The sequence below is a fragment of the Mus musculus genome, chromosome 11 (assembly GCF_000001635.26).
Source record: "Mus musculus strain C57BL/6J chromosome 11, GRCm38.p6 C57BL/6J".
Lineage (NCBI taxonomy): Eukaryota > Metazoa > Chordata > Mammalia > Rodentia > Muridae > Mus > Mus musculus.
The window spans coordinates 51,282,666-51,302,431 of record NC_000077.6 but is presented as its reverse complement, the minus strand read 5'-3'; the positions used below and the strand labels follow the sequence as shown (position 1 = coordinate 51,302,431).

The 19,766-nt window shown below is 47.1% G+C and overlaps 1 protein-coding gene across 2 annotated transcripts in view; it reads right to left on the bottom strand.

The window, feature by feature from the left end:
* Nucleotides 1-12,753, bottom strand: part of Col23a1 (collagen, type XXIII, alpha 1) — a 294,247-nt gene extending 281,494 nt beyond the window's left edge. Inside the window, exon 1 of one of the 2 annotated variants that reach the window (XM_011248983.3) lies at nt 12,045-12,753. In XM_011248983.3, coding sequence (XP_011247285.1) covers nt 12,045-12,305 — 261 coding nt within the window. In that variant the 5' untranslated portion in view covers nt 12,306-12,753. The remainder of the gene's footprint in view (nt 1-12,044) is intronic. The other variant, NM_153393.2, reaches the window with a different exon arrangement.
* Nucleotides 12,754-19,766: the final 7,013 nt, after the last annotated feature.

The window sequence follows — 19,766 nt, the reverse complement described above, 5'->3', positions numbered from 1 at the left end:
CAAGGTCCCATTACTGAAATAAATAATAAATAAGTAAGGAAATAAGATTAATTAAAATAAAAACCTTTCAAAGCCTCATGAACAGTCTTCCTCCTCATCAAGTCACCCTACATCCCAAAGAATAACAGACGCGGATATACAGAATTTCCTCACAGTCCAGACCGACAATAACATGGAGGAGGCCTCACCCCACACACCACATACCACATGTGTAGTTATATGCAGATTTTCTGGGACACTATGTAGTCATTAAACATGGCCATAAAGTGGCTGGAGAGATGGCTCAGCAGTTAAGAGTACTGGTTGCTCTTCCAGAGGTCCTGAGTTCAATTCCCAGCCACAACAATGGTAGCTTGGAATCACTTGTCACTCCAGTGCGAAAGCATCCGGTGCCCTCTTCTGGCCTCTGCAGACTCCCCATGCACATGGTATACAGACGTACATGCAGGCAGAATGCCCATACACGTAAAATAAAAAATATAAAGGTTGAAAAAAATTAATAATCTCAAAGATCACATGTCATCTAGTAAAACGATTTCGCTGTAGAGTTCAAAAGCATACAAGCAAGATATAAATGGTATATGCTCCATTCTTTAAATGAGTTGAACTTCAGTCTTTCCATGGAGGAGAACTGTGAGGGAGAGAGTATGCAAAACACCACCAGCCCCTATCAGGGCGATGAGTGATCATTACCAGAAAAGTGGCCTGTTTTGAATCAAGACATGTTTCGGAGCCAGGTGCAATGACTTCATTTATAATGCCAGCGTTTGGGAGGTAGGGGTGGGCAGAGCAGGTGCCCAAAGCCAACCCAGGCCTCATAGTGAGAGTCTGTCTCAAAAAATGAAAAAAAACAAAACAACTCACGGGTAAGGGCTGGGGTAGCTCAGTGCTAGAATGAGAGCCTAGGGTTTGAGACTGAAAAAAAAGAAAGGAAAAGAAAAAGAAAAGAAAAAAGAAAAAAGAGGCACCTTTGGGGGAAAGATAGCCACTTTGTACAATTATTTCCCAATATGCTCAGCCCTCGTATCTGAAGTTCTGTATTCGCTGGTTCAAGGAACCATGGAGGAAAATGCTGGTCAAGGGGAGCAGTGAACTGGCTCAGCAGGCAAAGGGTGATTGCTGCACACACCAGGGCTCGGTCTCACCCGCAGAACCCAGACTGCTTTCTATTGCTGTGATAAAATATCCCCAACAAAAGGTAGCTTAGGGAAAAAAGGGTTGTTTTCCTGTCAGTCCATTCCTTTGGGGAAGTCGAGGCATCAGGAACTTCAAACAGCTCGTCACATCCCATCCACAGCCAAGGCTGGAGAGAAATGAACCACACATGCCTTGTGCTCCACTGGCCGCCAATCAAGGGATGGTGCCATCCGCTTTCATGCTGGATCTTTCCAAGTCCATTAAGGTAATCAAGAGAATCCTCTACAGACACGCCCAGAGGCCAACCTGATCTAGACAGTCACTGAGCCTCTCTTCCCAGAGTGTCTTCCGTCTTAGCATCAAGTTGGCAGTTAAACTATCACACCATGTAAAGGTAAGGGAGAGAACCGACCCTACAATGTAGTTCTCTGACTTCCACATAGAGATGTGTCCACACACACGCATCATGAACACACAGTAATAAGTAACATGAGGGGAAAGCTACATCTGTACCAAATGTGTACAGGTTTCTTTTTCTCTTGCCTTTAATCCTTAAACAATACATGGTATCAACTCCTTACAGCATATTAGGAGTCGTGAGGGATTTCAAGATGATCTGAAGGATGTGTGAAGGCTGTATTACAAATACCATGCCGCCGCCGTATACGAAGGACTCCAGTGACAGGGCTTTTGTTATCCAGGAATTCTGAACCCCACAGGGACAGCCATTGACTGAACCTATTGAGGTAGTATTAAGAGATGGAGTAGTGGCAGGAACTGAGGGATTACATACATGTCTGCATGAAAAGAGCAGGTCAGATCTTAGGGGCCTCAGCTCTCCCCCATACCTGGCAGGACTTCGTGGAACAGGTAAAGGGTATTTAGAGAAAAGAGCGAGAAGCTTGTGGAAACCTGGGATGAGAGACAGGATTTCTCTGAAAGTGGAGGATTGTCCCAGCTCTGACGGGTCCTGAATGCATAGAACAGTGGGAGTCAGCCTGGAATGTAGGTCGGTGGCAGGGCACTTGCTGAACATGCACGAGCCTTGGGCTCAATCTTCAGTGCCATAAAACAAATTTAAACAGGCCAGTAGGAGCCAGGGCTTGGAACCGACAAAGTAGCCCTGCTTGGCTGAACTCGAGGCAGGCTCCTAATGTGCCGGCTAGACCCATATGTCCATGTCCTGGTAAAATCCAACCTCTAGCAAAGAACTGTGTTGTTGATGCAGTAAGGAGCTACCGATCGGAAGTGGGGCCAGTTCCCTAGCCCCGGTGTGAGGCAGCTTTCTGGATACAGATAATGAATGTATATAGATATCTGTATATAGATAACATGTACAAAATAATGGGGGACTGGAGAAATGATTCTACAGTTAAGAGCATGTTCTACTCTTCTAGGAGACCCAGGTTCAGTTTCCAGCTCCCACATCAGGTGGCTCACGACAACCTGTAACTCCATTTCAACACCTCTGGCCTCTGCAGGCAGCTGCACCCATATGTGCATACCCACACAGAGACACACTTACATACACACAATTAAACATAAAATAAACTCTTAAAAAGGCAGGTAAAGGGGGGCAGAGATACGGCTCATATGTAAAGACTGCTTGCTGCTCTTGCAGAAGTCCTGGTTCAGTTCCCATCACCCACATTAGGAAGTTCACAACATTTTGTAACTCCAGAGGATCCAACACTCTCTTCTGGACTTTGTGAGCGCTCACATACACATGTGCATACTAGCACACAAACTTACAAATAAAAATAAATAAATCTTAAAAGGATGCATTTAGGAGAAGACAAGGAAGAGGAAGAAGAGGATGAAGATGAAATAATAATAATAATAATAATAATAATAATAATAATAATAATAATAATAATAATAGAAAAAAGAGGGTGTTCATGATTTTGGATGTTTCAGTCCATAGCCACATTGGCCTTATTTTGGGCCTGTGAAGGCTCAGTATGTCATGGAGAGGACAGTATAATGGATAAGGCTCAGTCATAACATGAAGGTGTAGAAGAAAAAGAAAAAGACAGGAAGGGACAAATTCTAATGTCCTTCTCAAAGTGACCTAACTTTCCCTCCCACAAGGCTCTAACTCCTTAAAGGTCTCAGCAGCTCCCAGTAGTACCACAGGGCAGTGGCCAAGGCTTCGACAGATGGGACTTAAGGGGACATTCAAGATCGGACCTATGACACCCACTCTTGGGCAAGTGATGTCTGGTCACCCTGGCCTGTACTCAGTAAGAATCCTGCCGGTCAGCTTGGCAAGAGCTGCTTTGTTGTGACGTTCCCTTCAGTTATTTTCCACTCATTGCCTGCCTTCCAGCTCCTCAACTCTACCCTGCTACTTCCTAGTACTGGACTCAAGAGGCCTGTCTGCAAAAATCCAGTGTGGTGGCCTCTAACTGTCCATGGTGGCCTTGGTTAGAGGTGGCCTTGTGCTTTCCAACAAGGGCCTTTGAGTTGTTCGTTATGTCAAGCAAGGGTCATAGGATGGCTTCTCTGTGACAGAGTACCTGGTCTCCAGGCCAGGCTTCCCTCCCCTAACCCCACGGCTGTGGCCCAGCAAGGGTCCAAGTATTACCTCATATCCACAGGACTGGGGGGCTGGCAGCTACCTTGGCCACACAGCAGTGAGCAGGGCTAGCCTCTGACTATTCACCATGGACATTTTCCTCTTCCAAACCTAGGCCTCCTGACATTCCCATGGCAGAGAGTGCCAGGTAAGACACCTCACCCATACTGGTCCCTGGTCTTCAGGCTACTACCCAAAGACTCCTCAAGTAGACCAGAGAGAAGCTGGGTCTCCCTCCTGAGAACACTTCCTGCAGAGATGACTTGGGCACAGGCACCTGCCCTAGGTTGAAACTCACACACAAGGAGCTGACAAGATGGCTCAATGAGTAAAGGCGATTACCACCAAGTTGATGACCTGAGTTGGCTTCTCAGGGCTCACAAGAGGCAGAAAAGAATTGACTCCTGAAAGTTATCTTCTGACTTTTACATATGCACTGTGGTGTGTGCATGAATGCATACACAAAGCACACATACTGTCTGATTGAATGAATGAATGAATGAATGAATGAATGAATGAATGAAATTTGGGGGGGGGGTCGAGACAGGGTTTCTCTGTGTAGCCCTGGCTGTCCTGGAACTCACTCTGTAGACCAGGCTGGCCTCGAACTCAGAAATCCACCTGCCTCTGCCTCCCAAGTGCTGGGATTAAAGGCGTGCACCACCACCACCCGGCTAATGGATGAAAAATTAAAAAAAAAACAAAACTTCTTTTTCCAATTTTCAAGCCAACAAGGTTGACTGCATACCAAAGCTCCAATCTCTCTCTCCAGATTATTCTTTGAGTCATCCTCCCCCTCTCCATTCTCTACTGAAGATGGCCCTATACTCATGGGTACCCACTCCCACCACCCAGAGCCTGGCCGGCCAGAGGGGGGCCCAGCTGGGCTCAGTGTCCTGCACAATAACCCCATTGGTGAATACTGTTAATTTATAGTGGATCCCCAGAGCCAATTAGGGAATCTCTGTCAATACTGTTGCAGGAAAGAAACTCTGATGCTGTGAGTGTAGGTCTGAAACTTCTTGAAGCTTCCCCGGCATCTCCTGAGGACAACGAGGATGTCCCTGTGAAATATGGAACTGACTTAAGCCCCAGATCAAGACACCTGCTGCTGTGCCTGAGCAGATATGTACCCCAACTTCTTGGATATCCAAACCATGAAGCCATTTGAAATCTGAGCTACCCCTCCTCAGTGGAGAGGGGCTCTGTTATATTGGTTGAAGGTACAGGACCCAAAGGATATAGAAAGGTTGACTTAAAGAAAACCATGCTGGCTTGGTATGGTGGCACACTTGGGATGTGGAGCAGAAGGAGCAAGGGTCCAAGGCCAGCCTTGGCTACCTAGTGGGTGTGCTGGTTAATATTGCCAACTTGCCAGGATTGTTCAATCACAGAAGGAATACGTGCCTCTAGATAAGTATGTGAGGAATTTTCTAGATTAGGTTAACCCAAAATGAAGATAGCACCGGTCCTGGACTGAGAGAGAGAGAGAGGGAGGGAGGGAGAGAGAGAGAAAGAGAGAGAGAGAGAGAGAGAGAGCGAGAGAGAGCGCTGTGTACCAGCATTCATCTCTCTGCATTATGACTGTAGATGCAATATAATCAAATAATAAATAAATAAATGGCCATACTTGGTAAGGGTAGAAGAGACAGACACTGCCATGGAGACCATGACCTGCTCTATTACAGGATTCAAAGCACACATTGCAATGTTTGCAGAGGTCTATGGCCTGGGGAGCAGGGCTGGGAGAGGGGCAGAGCATCCTGGGCACACTGAGCAGAGACAGGCACAGCTCACTTGGCGAATTTCAGTGCTCAGATTGGCTGGACCTTGACCTGCAGCCACTTCCACTTCAGCTGTGATGTGAAGTGACGCCATTCTCTGCCAACGCTGGGAACAGAGAGTTAGAAGCCCCCAGTATGACAGTCCAGTCAAGGGTTAAAGACCTCCAAGATCTTATGTGTCCTAAGCTTGGTGCCCTGTGTGGTCATGTTAAGAAATAAGACTTTCATTCCAGCATTGGGGGGGGGGGGGCGCAGAAGAAGGCAGATCTCTGAGTTTGAGCTCAGCCTGGTCTACAGAGTGAGTTCCAGGACAGCCAGGGCTACACAGAGATCTTGTCTTGGGGGGAGGGAGTGAAAAAAGAGGCAGGGACTAGTGAGAGTCCTTAAGTCACTGGAGATGGCTCATTTGGATGGGATTAGAGTATTTCAGTGGACCTGAGTTAGTCTCATGAGAGAGTTGTTACAAGAACCCCTCTGTGCTCTGGCTTCTTCTCCCCACGCCCCTTTTGCTTTGGCTCTCCTATACCAGGTCTGACATGGTGCAAGTGCTATTCTATCTGGACTCTCTACCTCCAAAACTGTGACCTTTTCTCTTTATAAATGACCAAGCCTCTGACACTTTGTTGTGCTAACAGAAAGCAGACGAATGCAACTACAAAGCACCATGGGAATGCCCTGGGAAGAAGTCAAACACCAATGTTCTCTTTGATCCTGGTAGGGCAAGAATCACATGTGGGCAGCAAGGTCCCAAGAAGCAACACATTTGTCAATGGGGACAGGACTCAAGAATTAGGGAACATAGGGTTCCGAGGACTGTAAGATGACACACCACTGCTCCCGGGCTCCAGAGTGGCAGCAGCTACAGTTAGCACCTGGTTCTCACCACTGGTCACTCCAGCTCCCCACTCACCCCAGTCCTCTTCCTTCCTCTTTCTTCCTAACAAAGCCTCATTTCTATTCCAGTGGCAACCAGCCCAGCCCCAAGGGATGAATCCAGATTGGCTGAAGCCCCCAAGTTGGCAGCTCATTACCCTCATCAGTGAAAGGGTGACCATGGTCATGTGACCTAATTTTGCCTGACAGTCACAGGGGAATTCTGCTGAAGGAAGCTTCCAGCGTTTCCCCTAGATTTAAACCCTAGGAGGAAGCTCTCAGGAGGGTAACTCCTTCTTCTCCAACCCCTACTTTAGCTGTTTGGTGTCAAGGGAACTGCAGATCAGGGCCCTGGGAAACAGGGAACTGCCAGCAGAATCTGGCGCCCAAGTATGGACCATGAACTGCCCAAATCTGCTGTATTCCAGGCTTCCATGTCAGACAATCCAATGCTGCCGGTTAACAATTCTCATGGTTAAGTGACCACATCAGACATTCCATTACCTGTCATTGAAAGCATATCTACTGCCAGGCATGATGGTGCATGCTCACAATCCCAGCACTGAGGGCGTTGACTCAGGAGGACTACAAACCTGAGGTCAGCCTAGGGTACACAGTGAGTTCAAAGCCAGTCTGAGCTCAGACTGAGACCTTGTCTGACTACTGTTTTTCATTATTATAATCAAATACTAGAGACAGGCTATTTTATAAAGAACAAAGGTTTTGCACAGTTTTGTAGACTGAAAGTGCAAGATCAGGCAGCCTCTTTCTTTTTGCCTCTGGTCACAGTTTACTGGCAGATGGTAGGATGGCAGGGAGGGAGAGAGAAGAAGAGAGAGAGGCAGAGGATGAGAGGGGAGACTGGATCACAGTGCAATCAGGAAGCCAGAACAGGATGGCGACCTATAATGCCAAGGTTGGCATGACTAAGATTGACCTAAGGACTTCAATTAGGCCCCAGCACTTCTTAAAAGCTCATGCCATCTTCCCACACTGGCATCCTGTCATCGAGGCTCTCAATGCATGAGCCTTGAGGGATACCTTGATTCACATCAGCCAGAAGTGCTCTGGGTATTGGCTTGCTCACTCTCATTACTGTGCTGTCAGATGACTGCATTAGAAAAGGGAGGCTTTAGGGAAGGAGTTTGCAAAAGTCAGATGAGAGCTTATAAAGATCAGGGCCAGGTCTCAAACTCCCTTCTTGGGGTGAGCACTGCGTGCAGCATCACTTTGCTTGGCCCCCTGGTAGCATCTAGTCAGCTTCCAGAGCACTCCAGCGCCCTTTTAGGAGCTGGCCTTGCCCGCCATCTTCAAAGTCAGCCTGGAAAGGACCAATTCAACAATTATAAAGTGTCTTTGGAGAGAACACCCCACACAGTTGGCTTCTTCTAAACAAGTTGCTATTATTATGACGCTCTCCCAAATGGCAGCATTTAAAAAAATGTTTTAAGGCCAGCACAAAAAGCAGAAAGAGAAAGTAAGTGTGCCAGGAAGTAATTGGAAGGAAACTTCTTTGGGGGTGGGGGTTAGGAGCCAGGAAATGTCAAGGAAACAAATCAGAGCTGATTTATACTTCAATTCCAGGCATCTGTATTAACAGAGACCCCCACAGAGAAGCCCCGACAAGCTGGCTACCAGAGAGGCTGAGAAAGTCACACTGGATTCTGCATTTGACAGTAATGCAACCAGTATACATAGGAAAGAGAGAACTTGAGTTTTATCCAACTCTCTGGGCTTTCCTTGTTTTCAAACTGATTGGTCCAGACAATAGAAGGCCAAGAGCCAACAATAAATCCATTCTAAGCTGGAAAGGGCCTCCTCTGAACACAACCAAATATTGCTTTAATCCTTTGCATTAAGTTTCTCACTGCAGTATGAAAGCTATGCATTCTGAATTCTCAGCTTCTGCAACACTGTAGCTGGAGGTGTAATTGCAGAGCGGATGATTAATTGGGCAGTTACTTAAGGCACCTTTCAAAGCAGAATAGGAGATGTTTGGTTTCACATGAATATTTTTAGATCCTACTAAAGATACTGCCTTTAATGGCTCTTGCTTAGAAATCTTGTTTTGATATTCTGAAAGTCACTTCTTTCCCATATGTACTGCTAGAAGGGGTCCTTCGATAATCAGGAGAGAACATGAATATTTCTTCTGTATCTATGTTATCAGGCACATCAGCCAGCCCCCAGAAAAACTGATGTCATGGTTCTGTTCCCAAGGGAACAAGGACAGAGGGTCCCCTATAAACAGTGGCTTTTGTTGACTCTTTTTTTTTTCCCCTGACGTTGAACTTGTGTGTGGTTGGCAAGAACTTCTTTTTTAAAAATTTGGACATGGTTTCTGCCTCGGATCCTCTGCATGCGACTTTATTGGATAAAGAGCAAGCGGTGGACACTGGTATATGCACAGCTATTCCAGTGGTGACTTTAAAAGGGGCTTCCCAGGGAACAAAGCAAGCTGGGAAACACGCCGAGTGAAGGGATCCTTTTCTAAAGAGATGTTCAGTTTGGTAAGGATTTATCCCCCCCTTACTAAGGGTTAGAGAACTATACACACCTCGGTCAAGCCGGCTGGGGGCTCCTCATAAAGTGCCTCTCACACATCTCTTGTCTTGATCAGTGTGTGCACTTCTCATCCAGAAACACTGAACAAGCAGCAGGAACCAAATGGCATCCAGGGAGAGTGTGGCCCTGTCACTAGGGATATAGACACCCCCCCTCTCAGCAGGCAGGCAAACAACCTTGAAGTGTTGGTACTGGGTCATCTCTGACTCAGGAAGGGAGAGGAGTCAGTCTATACTCCCATCCCACAGTCTACACTCCCATCACACAGTCTATACTTCCAGCCCACAGTCTATACTCTCAGCCCACAGTCTACCCATGCAGTTCACAGTCTACACTCCCATCCCACAGTCTACACCCCCATCACACAGTCTACACTCCCACTCCACAGTCTATACTCCCATCCCACAGTCTACACTCCCATCCCACAGTCTATACTCCCAGCCCACAGTCTACACATGCAGTCCACAGTCTACACCCCCATCCCACAGTCTACACTCCCACTCCACAGTCTACACTCCCAGCCCACAGTCTACACATGCAGTCCACAGTCTACACTCCCAGCCCACAGTCTACACTCCTCTGATCCTACAATCTATTCTCCAAGCACAAAGTGTCTCTGACATGGATGCACAGCCCCAACACAATGTGATGAAGGGCAGAGCAGATTCTCAATGCATAGATGCAGTAGGTGTCAGGATCTGACTTTTCTTTTCTCCTTTTGCCTTTAAAGTCAAGAGTAGGAAGACAGCAGCGAGTTCAAGGCTAGCTAGGCTACGTAACAAGAAAGACTGCCTCAGTGAAGGGGGAAAAAGGATGATGTCGGGCACGGTGATGCATACTTATACTCTCAGCACTCTGGAGACAGAGACATGGGGAGTTCTGCAAATTTGAGGCCAGCCTGGGCTACATAGTGAGTCCCAGACAAGTCAGCCGACACTATGTAGAGCAAGACTGTACCTCAAAAATAATTATTTCAAGAAAAAGAAGGGTGAAAGCAAGCAAGAAAGGGATAAACAGGAGAAGGGGGAGAAGAAAAAGAATGAAGAGGAAGAAGAGGAAGAGGAAGGAGGAAGATGTGGAAAGAGGAGAGAGGAAGTGAAGGAGGAAGAGGGGGAAGAACAGGAGGAAGGGGAAGAGACCATTAGACTATAGAAAACCAAGACCTGCGCTAGAGGTCTAGTTCAGTAGCAGGGTGCAAGGCCCCAGGCCTATCTATCTATCTATCTATCTATCTATCTATCTATCTATCTATCTATCTATCTATCTACCTATCTATCAATCAAGCTATTAGCAATCCTGGGGGTTGGGGAGGGGTATGGCTGCTTCCTCAGAGATCTATCTCTATTAGTAAGCACATAGCCTGTGAGCTCCTCAAAGGTCTTTCAGGGATTTTTGGTTTTCTGGTCATGGCTTGTGGTTTATTCTTCCCAATAGAAGTGGCAGTGGGTTGGGGTATTCACAGTTCAGCTGCTGACCTTTAGGGAGCTGACAAAGGATAGTGGGTGGCAATTTATAAAGTCATAAGTTGCTGGCAGGGCTTGGGGCAGAGTTCTCCCTTCTGCGGGCACTTTAAAGAAGGGAGAGGAAATCATTCAGAAAGCAGCGATTTTGCCCGGAACCAAGGAGGAGAGGTAATGTTGGCTTTATCTTAAAGTGACTTAGGAGCTGTGGGAAACAGGAAAGTTAGGTCTAGACTTCTTCCATTCCCTTTGAAATCCCAAATCCACTCCACCTTGGGTACACAGCTCAATATCTGATGTCAGGAGTCTAACCCAAGGACTTGCATAATCTAAGTCAGCCTTCTCCCTGAGCTGTGCCCCTAGCATTGCACAGCTCAGTAAAGTAGCAAAGACCATAGCAGGGCACAGCTTAGGGAACAGGTGGTAGATAGTACACCTGCCCCCTGCTTCCTCTCCCACAAGCAAGGTTCATTTTCTACTGTCCTTAGGATTGACTCCCCACCCCCACCCCCGCCTTTAGATCTGGGGCAACCACCTCCTCTAGGAGGAGGTGAACCATTCCTATAAGGGAGGCAGAGCTGAGAGAAACTGTAGTGTGCGGGTGTATGCCACAGTTCTACAGGCAAGAGGCTTGCTGTACCGAGGGTAGAGGTTCTGGCCAGGTATTGTCAGATGGAGTATCAGTAGACAGAAGATCAGAAGTCCAGGCATACAATGGCCATCTTCTTTTGTTTTTGTTGTTTGTTTTGATTTCTTGAGACAGGGTCTTCCTCTGGCTGTCCTGGACAGGATGACCTCAAACTCAGAGATCCTCATGCCTCTGCCTCCAAAGTGCTGGGATTAAAGGCGCTCATCAATATGCCCAATGGTTGGCATTTATTTATTTATTTATTTATTTATTTATTTATTTATTTATTTTCGTTCTGAAGCCCAGGCTGGACCTGCATCTCAACTATATAGTTTAAGCCAGCCCCCAACTTGTAGAGAGATTCACACAATTCAGCCTCCTAAATTCTGGAATTACAGATGCCACCAGGGCAGGCTCAAAACAGGAGTCTTAACCCTCGGAAAACAAACCTAAGACGCTTTGGGGGTGGCCTGTAGAGATCACCACCCAGCCAAACGCGCACAGAGGCAGCTAGCTCAGCTGTGTCCTAGTCTTCGATGCACAGTTTTAGTGGGCCAGCTAAGGAACACAGCACATCTAGGCCAGAGCCGCTCCCAACCTAACCTTCCCGGACACAGAGGAAGGGCTGGCCTGAGCCTTGAGGTGGTCCGGACTGTTTCAGGCAGACTAGCCGTGGGAACGCAAGAGCCTCATTAGTATCTCCAGCGCTGGAGAGCAGGCAGAGGCTGTGGGTCTGAGCACACACTTCAGTAGAGACTCCGCACTCAGGACTGTTGTTACCCCAAGGTCTTTCTTTACCATAGCCCCTTAGTGTTACCTAAACAGCCCTTTAAGTTGTTTTTCCTGCAGAAGCAAGTCCCGGCACAGAAGCTGGACAGCAGGACCCTTCCCCACCAGCGACCCCAGTGCAATCCACTAGGTGAGTCCTGCTCCTGAAGGTGACGATCAACGCCGCCCCCGCAGCCCTACACCCCCTCGTGAAGCGGGACATCCCCCGGCCGGCGATCGCGCGCCCTCACCTCCCGTAACAGGCGCTCCAGGTGCGTTTCGGCCCAGGCGGCCAGGGCTCCGGACGGCCCCGCATGCCGCAACAGCTCGCGCTCCTGCTCCAGCGCCGCCACTCGGCCATGCAGGGCGGCCGCCTGGGCTCCCAACAGGAGACAGGCGGCCGCAGAGCCCACCGACAGCAGCAGGCACAGCGCGCTCAGCGCCCGCGACCCGCAGCCCGCTCCGGGGTCCTGCGCGCCTCCTCCGCCCGCCGCGCGCTCGCCCGCGCCCATGGCGACCCGCCGGCTCTGCGTCGGCGCTGCGGCCCGGGGCGGCTCCAGGTCGGCGGCTGCGGGGCTCCGCGTCCGGGTGGCCGCGGATCGCGCACGCCCCCCTAGCCGCCCGCTCAGACTCAGCGGCCACTGCGGGCAGTTCCTTCTATGCAAATAGACCCCGCCAGAAAAGGCGCGGGGACCCACCCAGGGGAGGAGCGGCCGGACGGGGAGGGCGGGGGTGGTGGTGGGGGCCTGGCGCTCATCAGCTCCTCGCAGTCCGGGCCCTCGCCTAGCGGGTCCCGGAGCGCGAGCCTCTGTACCCCGCCGGTGCCACCCGAGGCACCCTATGCGGCCGGGCTCGGCTCTGTCGCAGGCCGCCTGAGGTTGAGGCACTCACTGTTCGAGCCTTGGGAGTGTTCCCCAAGCTTGTAGATTGACCTTTCTGACACTTGCAAAGCAAAACTTGGAACTCTGTGGGAAAGTTAGAGGTTCTTTCTAGACGGTAGCTGAGCGCCGCTTGGTGGCCAAAAGCGACCCCTGCGGGTGTGCGCAGGAAGACTTGGTAACCGAGAATCAAAGAGAAAGAGAAACAAAGGAAGGAAAGAGGAAAACTAGTGAGAGGAATGTGGAAGGAAAGAGAGAAATAAGGAGAATAAGAGACAAGGAAGGAGGCAAACTAGGCACCTCTTATAGTCAATGTTCACCATAGCAACTCAGGCATGGACACTAGACAAAAAAGCTCATACTTCTTTCCTGAACCAGAGGGAGCAGTTAGTTCAGGAAGCAGACAAAAAACAAATGGGAAAAGTGTCTAAAACTTGGTATACCTTGAATTCTGCAGGGACAGACTTAGCCCAAACCCAAATCTGGAATGCATCATACTGACTTGTCTTAACCACAGTTACATTAGGACACCAATCGGGCCCAAAGAGAAAGCCATCCACTTACAGGGATGGCCAGAGAGGCTGAAGTTGGAATCCAGGTTTTAGCTGCCAGGGCCCCCACAAGGCATATTTATACCTCAAAACTGGTCTCAAGTAACTGTCACATTAACTCCTGGGACACCCTTTCGAGAAGAGTCAGTCCTGAGTTTGGAGCCTGGTAAGGGGCACACGTGATGGAGTGGGTTTTAGATAATTTTCCACCTTCCCTTCTGACTCTCCTGTGGCTGTCTTCTTAATTTCTGTGGCTGCATTATCCATTCTGTATTCTTAAAGCCTGTTGAGACCCAGCAACACTCCTACTCCCCTAATTAAAAGGGAAATCACCCAGCTGGCAAGACCCTCTGAACTAAAACTTCCTGGGGTTGGAGGCTGTGGCCTCAGGTAAAGTGGAGTTTCTGGTAGTGGTTATAAAGTCTTGGCCCTGTGTGAAAACTGTGCCTGTGCCCAACAAATATTCTGAAAACCTCTTGCCAAGCAAACCTGACAGTCTACTGAAGTCTCTGAAAAGACGCCAACACCGTATTACAAGTTAGCACCCATTCTCACTACCCATTACCTACCAGTGTTAGTGTTAATGGGTACTGTTTCATTCTAGAAGCGTCTGTGTATTGAACAGGGCGATTGCTCCCTGGGTCTTTATTCTTGTCAGATACCTATGTGGATTAGCCTTCCTCCCAGACTGTGAAGAGCAAGCGCCTAATCCTGAAGTCAAGGTTTCCAGAGCCTGTCCCAGACTGCCCAATCTGAGGTGGCCTCGTTCTCAGTCCCCTTCATGATTAATCAGGAGATGGGGACATCTGTCCTAGTTACCTTTTAACTGTATCCTCTTGTTTCAGGCACCGCTGTCTTCTTACAGAACACTATCTGGCCTATAGCCGACGTTCAATAAACACTGGGTAAGTGAATCGAGATGAGAAATATGTTTACCATCTGCAGTTCTCAGTTGGAAAGGCAGGAAAGAAAACACTCAGTTACTTGTCAATTGGGGTCCTAGAAGGAAAGGCGGCATCCTCAGAACAGGTGATTGAAGCCAGCTTGATGGTAGACAGACTTCATGGTGGCAAGGAGGGAAACCAGCAGGAGGTAGGGGGTTGGGGGTGGCGAGCACCCTCTGGCTCACAGTAGTAGGAAGCCCTTATCCCTAGCTGAACTAGTGAGAGAAGCCTGCTGGGCAGCCTGTGGAAAGTCAGGTACTATAAGAAGTCTGCTCACCAGGAGCTGTGACCTTTGGTTGCTGAGATCCAGCCTCAGCAAACCACGGCTTGGTGGGGGAAGGGGTTGGGAGAAGAAATTCTCTCTCTTGCTGATGACCTCCACTGGCTGAACCTACAGGTCAGGAGCTCAGGAATCAAACTGTAGAAGGCAGCCCCACAAAAAGCAGACAGAGGGCAGATATGCACCCCACCTACCATGCATTCAGCTGAGCACCAACCTATCAGATATATATTCTTACCCCTCTATGCACTCCTCAGAGAACCAACAGGCCATCAGGATGACTTTGCACTCTCTCAGTACAGGAAAAGCCAGAGGTCTGTCCCTCACAGCAAAACTATTCCGGGTATGAGCTGTTTTTCCTATTTACAGGGCCTCAGGCACCTGTACAATGTTCACATAACAGGCAACCCACGGGTATAAAATCCCATACAACACACCCAACCAAGCAATGCACGTATTAGCCAAGGAAGTGAGGTGAGCTCATGATGGTGAACTCACTGGTTAGTCCTGTATCCTGTAGTAGTCTGAAGGAGCCAGCCTTGGAATACCAGAGCTGCCTTTGAAGACACTGGAGAAATGGTAACTCAGAAGGGTGCAGTGCCCTCTTTTGGGATATGGTACATGATTAAATCAGGGCACTTCTCTATGATGCCATGTCATAAAACATGTCAAAAAGCCTAGGAATAGAAGCCAGAATGACCCCATCAATAATCGCTTGCTCTTCTCCCATCTCTGCGTTATGCATGTTCAGAGCAAGGAACCCACAAAGTTTGAGCTGTCTTGCTGCCTCCCACTCTGACTTCTATACAGGGTGCTGATGGAGTAACTGGGAGTGCTGTTTCCACACTGGGGAGAAGGGAAATATATGGGTCACCTGGCCATACCCCTTTGCTGCATTGCATCGGGAACAGAAATGTGCAGTGTGTTCCAGCCACTGACACTCATAGGTAACACAGGTAACTGAAGGGTCTGAATGTGCTCACAATGCTGCTCAAGAATGCAGGGCTCCATGGAATTACTTCCAGCCACCTCTCCCAAAATTTAAATCAAGCTCTAAGGTTTTAAGGAACAGAGCTTCAAGTACATGGTGAGATCGTCACTGAAGTCACCAGGTCTTCTGCCAGCTGGCAGTAAAACTGAAACAAGCCACTTACCCTTTAGACCCTTTGCCTTCAGCTTTTTAAAAAGCAGGGACTAAAGGGGACCACTTAGCTCTACTCTGTTTAAAACTAGTAAAACTATATGGCAGACTGCAAGGCATGGGGAATCAGGCAATAGAAAGGAGGTTTTCGGGGCATGGGAAAAAGACTCAAAGACTGTCCTTGTCCTCTAGTGACTTCCTGGGCTACAGAGAAGACCTCAGCCAGGGCTGGGACATAGGAGGAAGAGCTGAGTGGCTGCAAGGTAGTCTGAATGGGCAAGGCGGTTTGGAATCACAGGGGAGAGGGCTGGATATCTAGGCTCCCGTGGAGTAGGAGTCGAACAGATCAGGAAGACTGGGGTTCTAAATGCAGAAAACCTTATAGTTCAAAGTCACTGAGCACTCAGATGTTTTTGGATGCAGTGGGGGAAAACGAATCCTAAACTAAGTACTGGCCTAGGTCTTGCTTAAAACCAAAACCTGGAAAGATCAGTTTGAAGTAACCATGTAATAGCTGACACATGCAGCTCGCACATACAGACTAGTAAGGTACAACAGGAAACTCCTTGACCAAACAGCAGAGGAAAAGATGCATAAGAGAATGTGCTTGCAAGCAACTCGAGAATTGGTATACAAAGATAATAAAGTGAGGACTGTATTCCTTATGCTCAGGCAACTAAAGGTAAGGACCCATGATAGGTTCTTTTTAAAAAAGACCCAAAACAAACTCTAGAAGATGACAATTTGAGATTTTAAAATTAAAACAAACAAATAAAACAATCACAGCACTGGGCTGGAGGAGATGGCACAGCAGTTAAGGATACTTACTGCTCTTTCAGAGGATCCGGGTTTCATTCCCAGAATCCACATGGTGGCTTACAACCATCTGTTAACTCTAGTTCTGGGGGACCTAACACCCTCTTTCTAGCCTCAGTGGGCACTGTAAGCAAAGTTAAACCTGTGCCTTTAATCCCAGCACTTGGGAGGCAGAGGCAGGTGGATCTGAGCTCAAGGGCAGCTTTGTCTACAGTGAGCTCCAGACCAGCCAGAGAAACCTTGTCTCGATAAAACAAGCAAGCAAGCAAGCAAGCAAGCAAGCAAGCAAGCAAGCAAGCAAGCAAGCAAACAAATAATAAACTTTTAAAAAGAAGAAAAAGAGCACTTGCTGTTATTGCAGAGAACCTGGATTCAATTCCTAGCATCCACATGACTATAACTCAAGTTCCAGAGGATCTGATGCCCTCTTCTGGACTTCATGGGCACAGGGACACACATGGTACACACACACAAGCAAAACACTCAAACACATAAACACATACACTGGATGGAGGGGGGTGGTGGTGGAAAGAGTGCTTGTTCTTTGCAAGCACGAGGACCTGAGTTAGAATTCCTATCATCCACATAAAGCGCCAGGTATAATATCAGCACCATGGGAGCAGAGACAAGGTCAGCCTTGGTCCAGACTCTGACTCAAGAAAAGAGGACAGAGCACACTAGAGCAGGGATCCCCAAGCCCTCTGTCTCAGGAGCATCTGTGGGCTATGCAATGATTTTGAGGGTTTGCCCAAAGCTTAACTGCTGTTCCTGAGAGGAGCTGGCAGAAAAAATTTGAACAAATAATGGCTGATTTTTCCCCCCTCTAAATTTGCTAAAAACTACAATGGATTCAAAGAACTTCAAAAACTAGGACATAGGAATCATGAAGACAACCACACAAGGCACATCAAGAGTTGCTTGAGATGAGTGGGAAAGAGAAACCAACTTAAAAGTCATTAGAATAAATGAACATATACAAAGTAACAAAATAGGTTTCCTGGCCACAGTACAATAATCCACAGGGCAGAGAACCTTCATTTTCCATCCACCAGAGCTCCAGAGCAGCCAGGATTGGGCTGACAACAATGTTGATGACACATACTGAAGGGACTCTGGCCAGCTTGAGCATGGCACAAATGGCTCTGGCAGGCCTTGCTTGCCCTTCTCTTCTGTCCCCTCTGACTTGCTAAAAACCATTAAATTCCTAAAGCTGGCCACCCTTACGTCCTCCTCCTTGGGCTGACTATCAAGATTCAGCTAACAAAGTAGTGAAGTCCTGCAATCAAAAGTCCCCTTTGGATAAGTATCATGCACAATTAGAATTAAACACCTCATCCTTACATTGAACCTTTGTAAACTGCCATTTTCTTATGTGCCACATCTGTCTCCTCTCTGTCCAGAGGTAGTCCTTTGTCCCTGGGGGACAAGTAGCCCTCCTACTTCTCCTTTGTTCCCTCCCTGTTCTCCCTCATCCTCTATTTCCTGTCTTTGTCTCTTATCCCTGCCCTCTGTCCCTCTGGGGAAAATAAACCTTTGTGCTAAGAACTTGGCCTTTCTTAACCCATACCTGTTTATCCAAGTACTCAGGGTGCTGTGGCAGGAAGAACATGAGGCGAAGGCTTCAAGGTCAGTCTGGGTTAATCAAACTATCTTATGAGGGGAGGGGATGTGGAAAACTCTCAGAAACACAAAAGCTAAAAGAATTCATTGTCATTACAGCCACAGTAAAGAGAAATGTTAATGCAAGGATAACTTGGGGCAGAAATGAAGCCACACTAGAAAAATATGAACTCTAAGTCTCTGTATGAATGTAAGACTTCTTGCTGGGTTGGTGGTAATGCTGGCCTGTGACACCACACTTGGGAGGTGGGTCAGGAAGGATCAGGAGTTCAAAGCTAAGTATGGTTATACAGCAAGTTCGAGGCCAACCTGGGCTATATGTTATCCTGTCTCCAAAACAAAAACTTAAATATTTCTTACTAAAATCTAGACATTTGCTTTGGCCCCATGATCAGTGATCGAGGAAGGAGAATCACCCTGAGGATGTTGAGGTAGCCTGAACTATAAAGTTAAGACCTCGTCTCAAAACTCTCACAAAAACATGGTTCGATGGCTTAAAAATAGTGACATGCAGCAGGACTTTATATGGCTATGGAGGATGCTCATTCTGAACTGTCATGAACAGTCACTTAGTTACCATAGTTACAGCAACACATCACCCGGGGTGGGTATCAAAGCAGTCATGAAAACAGCCAAGAATAAGTTAAAAGACATATAATGGCTCCTTACCTAGAAAACAAAACAGGGAGGGTAAAGGCCAGTGAGATGTCAACCTGTCATCCTGGCTGGGTTTTATATATATAGATCTATATACATCAATCCCAGTATAAGTTTTGAGATAAGCTTAGACTATGTACCAAAACAACCTCCCAGCCCCCCCCTTTTTTTTTTGCAAACTTTTAATTATATTTACTTTTGTGGAAGTATGGGTATATCAAGACATGAATGAAAACTCACTTGTCCAACTTGGCAGCAAATGCTTTTAACCACTGGGCCATCTTGCCAGCCCACAACAATGTGTTTGATAGGATAGTGGTATTATACAAATATATTTAAATTTATTTAAAAAAGAATTATGGATGAAATTATAGGTAGCTAGCATGTGTATTTAAACAGTAGTCTGATTTAAAAATCTTCCAAGTATTTTGAAGCTGGGCTATATATATTTAGGGAAACTCATTCTATTCTTGCATTAAAAACATTTTTCTTTAGGTTAAAAAAAAATCTCTAATATAAACAAGCCTCTCAATAACATTTAATAATATTTTTGTCAGAAAACTTTCAGCATCACATTTCTCCTTAAAAAATGTGTATATAATTTTATATATATGTATATATATACATACACACACATACACACATATGTATGTGTGTGTGTGTAAAAATATAGGGAAGGGAATGTAGAGAAAATGGAAGAAAAAGAAGGGAGTGGAGAGAAATATATGAAATATTCAAATTAAGTAGTTTTTAAAATTACCTTCATTACAAATGAACCATATTCCCATATTTTCCAATCTAAGCCCCTTTCCTTTTAGTGCTGAAGCTGAAAACATTGTAAAAAGCAGTGAACTTTCCAGAAAATGAGTGCACCAATGCCAGAAGAAAGGCAGTTAAGGGCAGGCAGCTGAGAGCTCAAAGGGGGGGGGGTGTGTTTAGTAAAGGATATTTCCTGAATGTCCCCACAAGTACCACCTGGACTACTCATCCCTAAAGTGTGAATTAGAACACAAGCTAGACATCTTAAAAGAATGTTAATTTTTACAAGAGAAAATTATTATGTGTATGTGTTGGTATGCGCACATT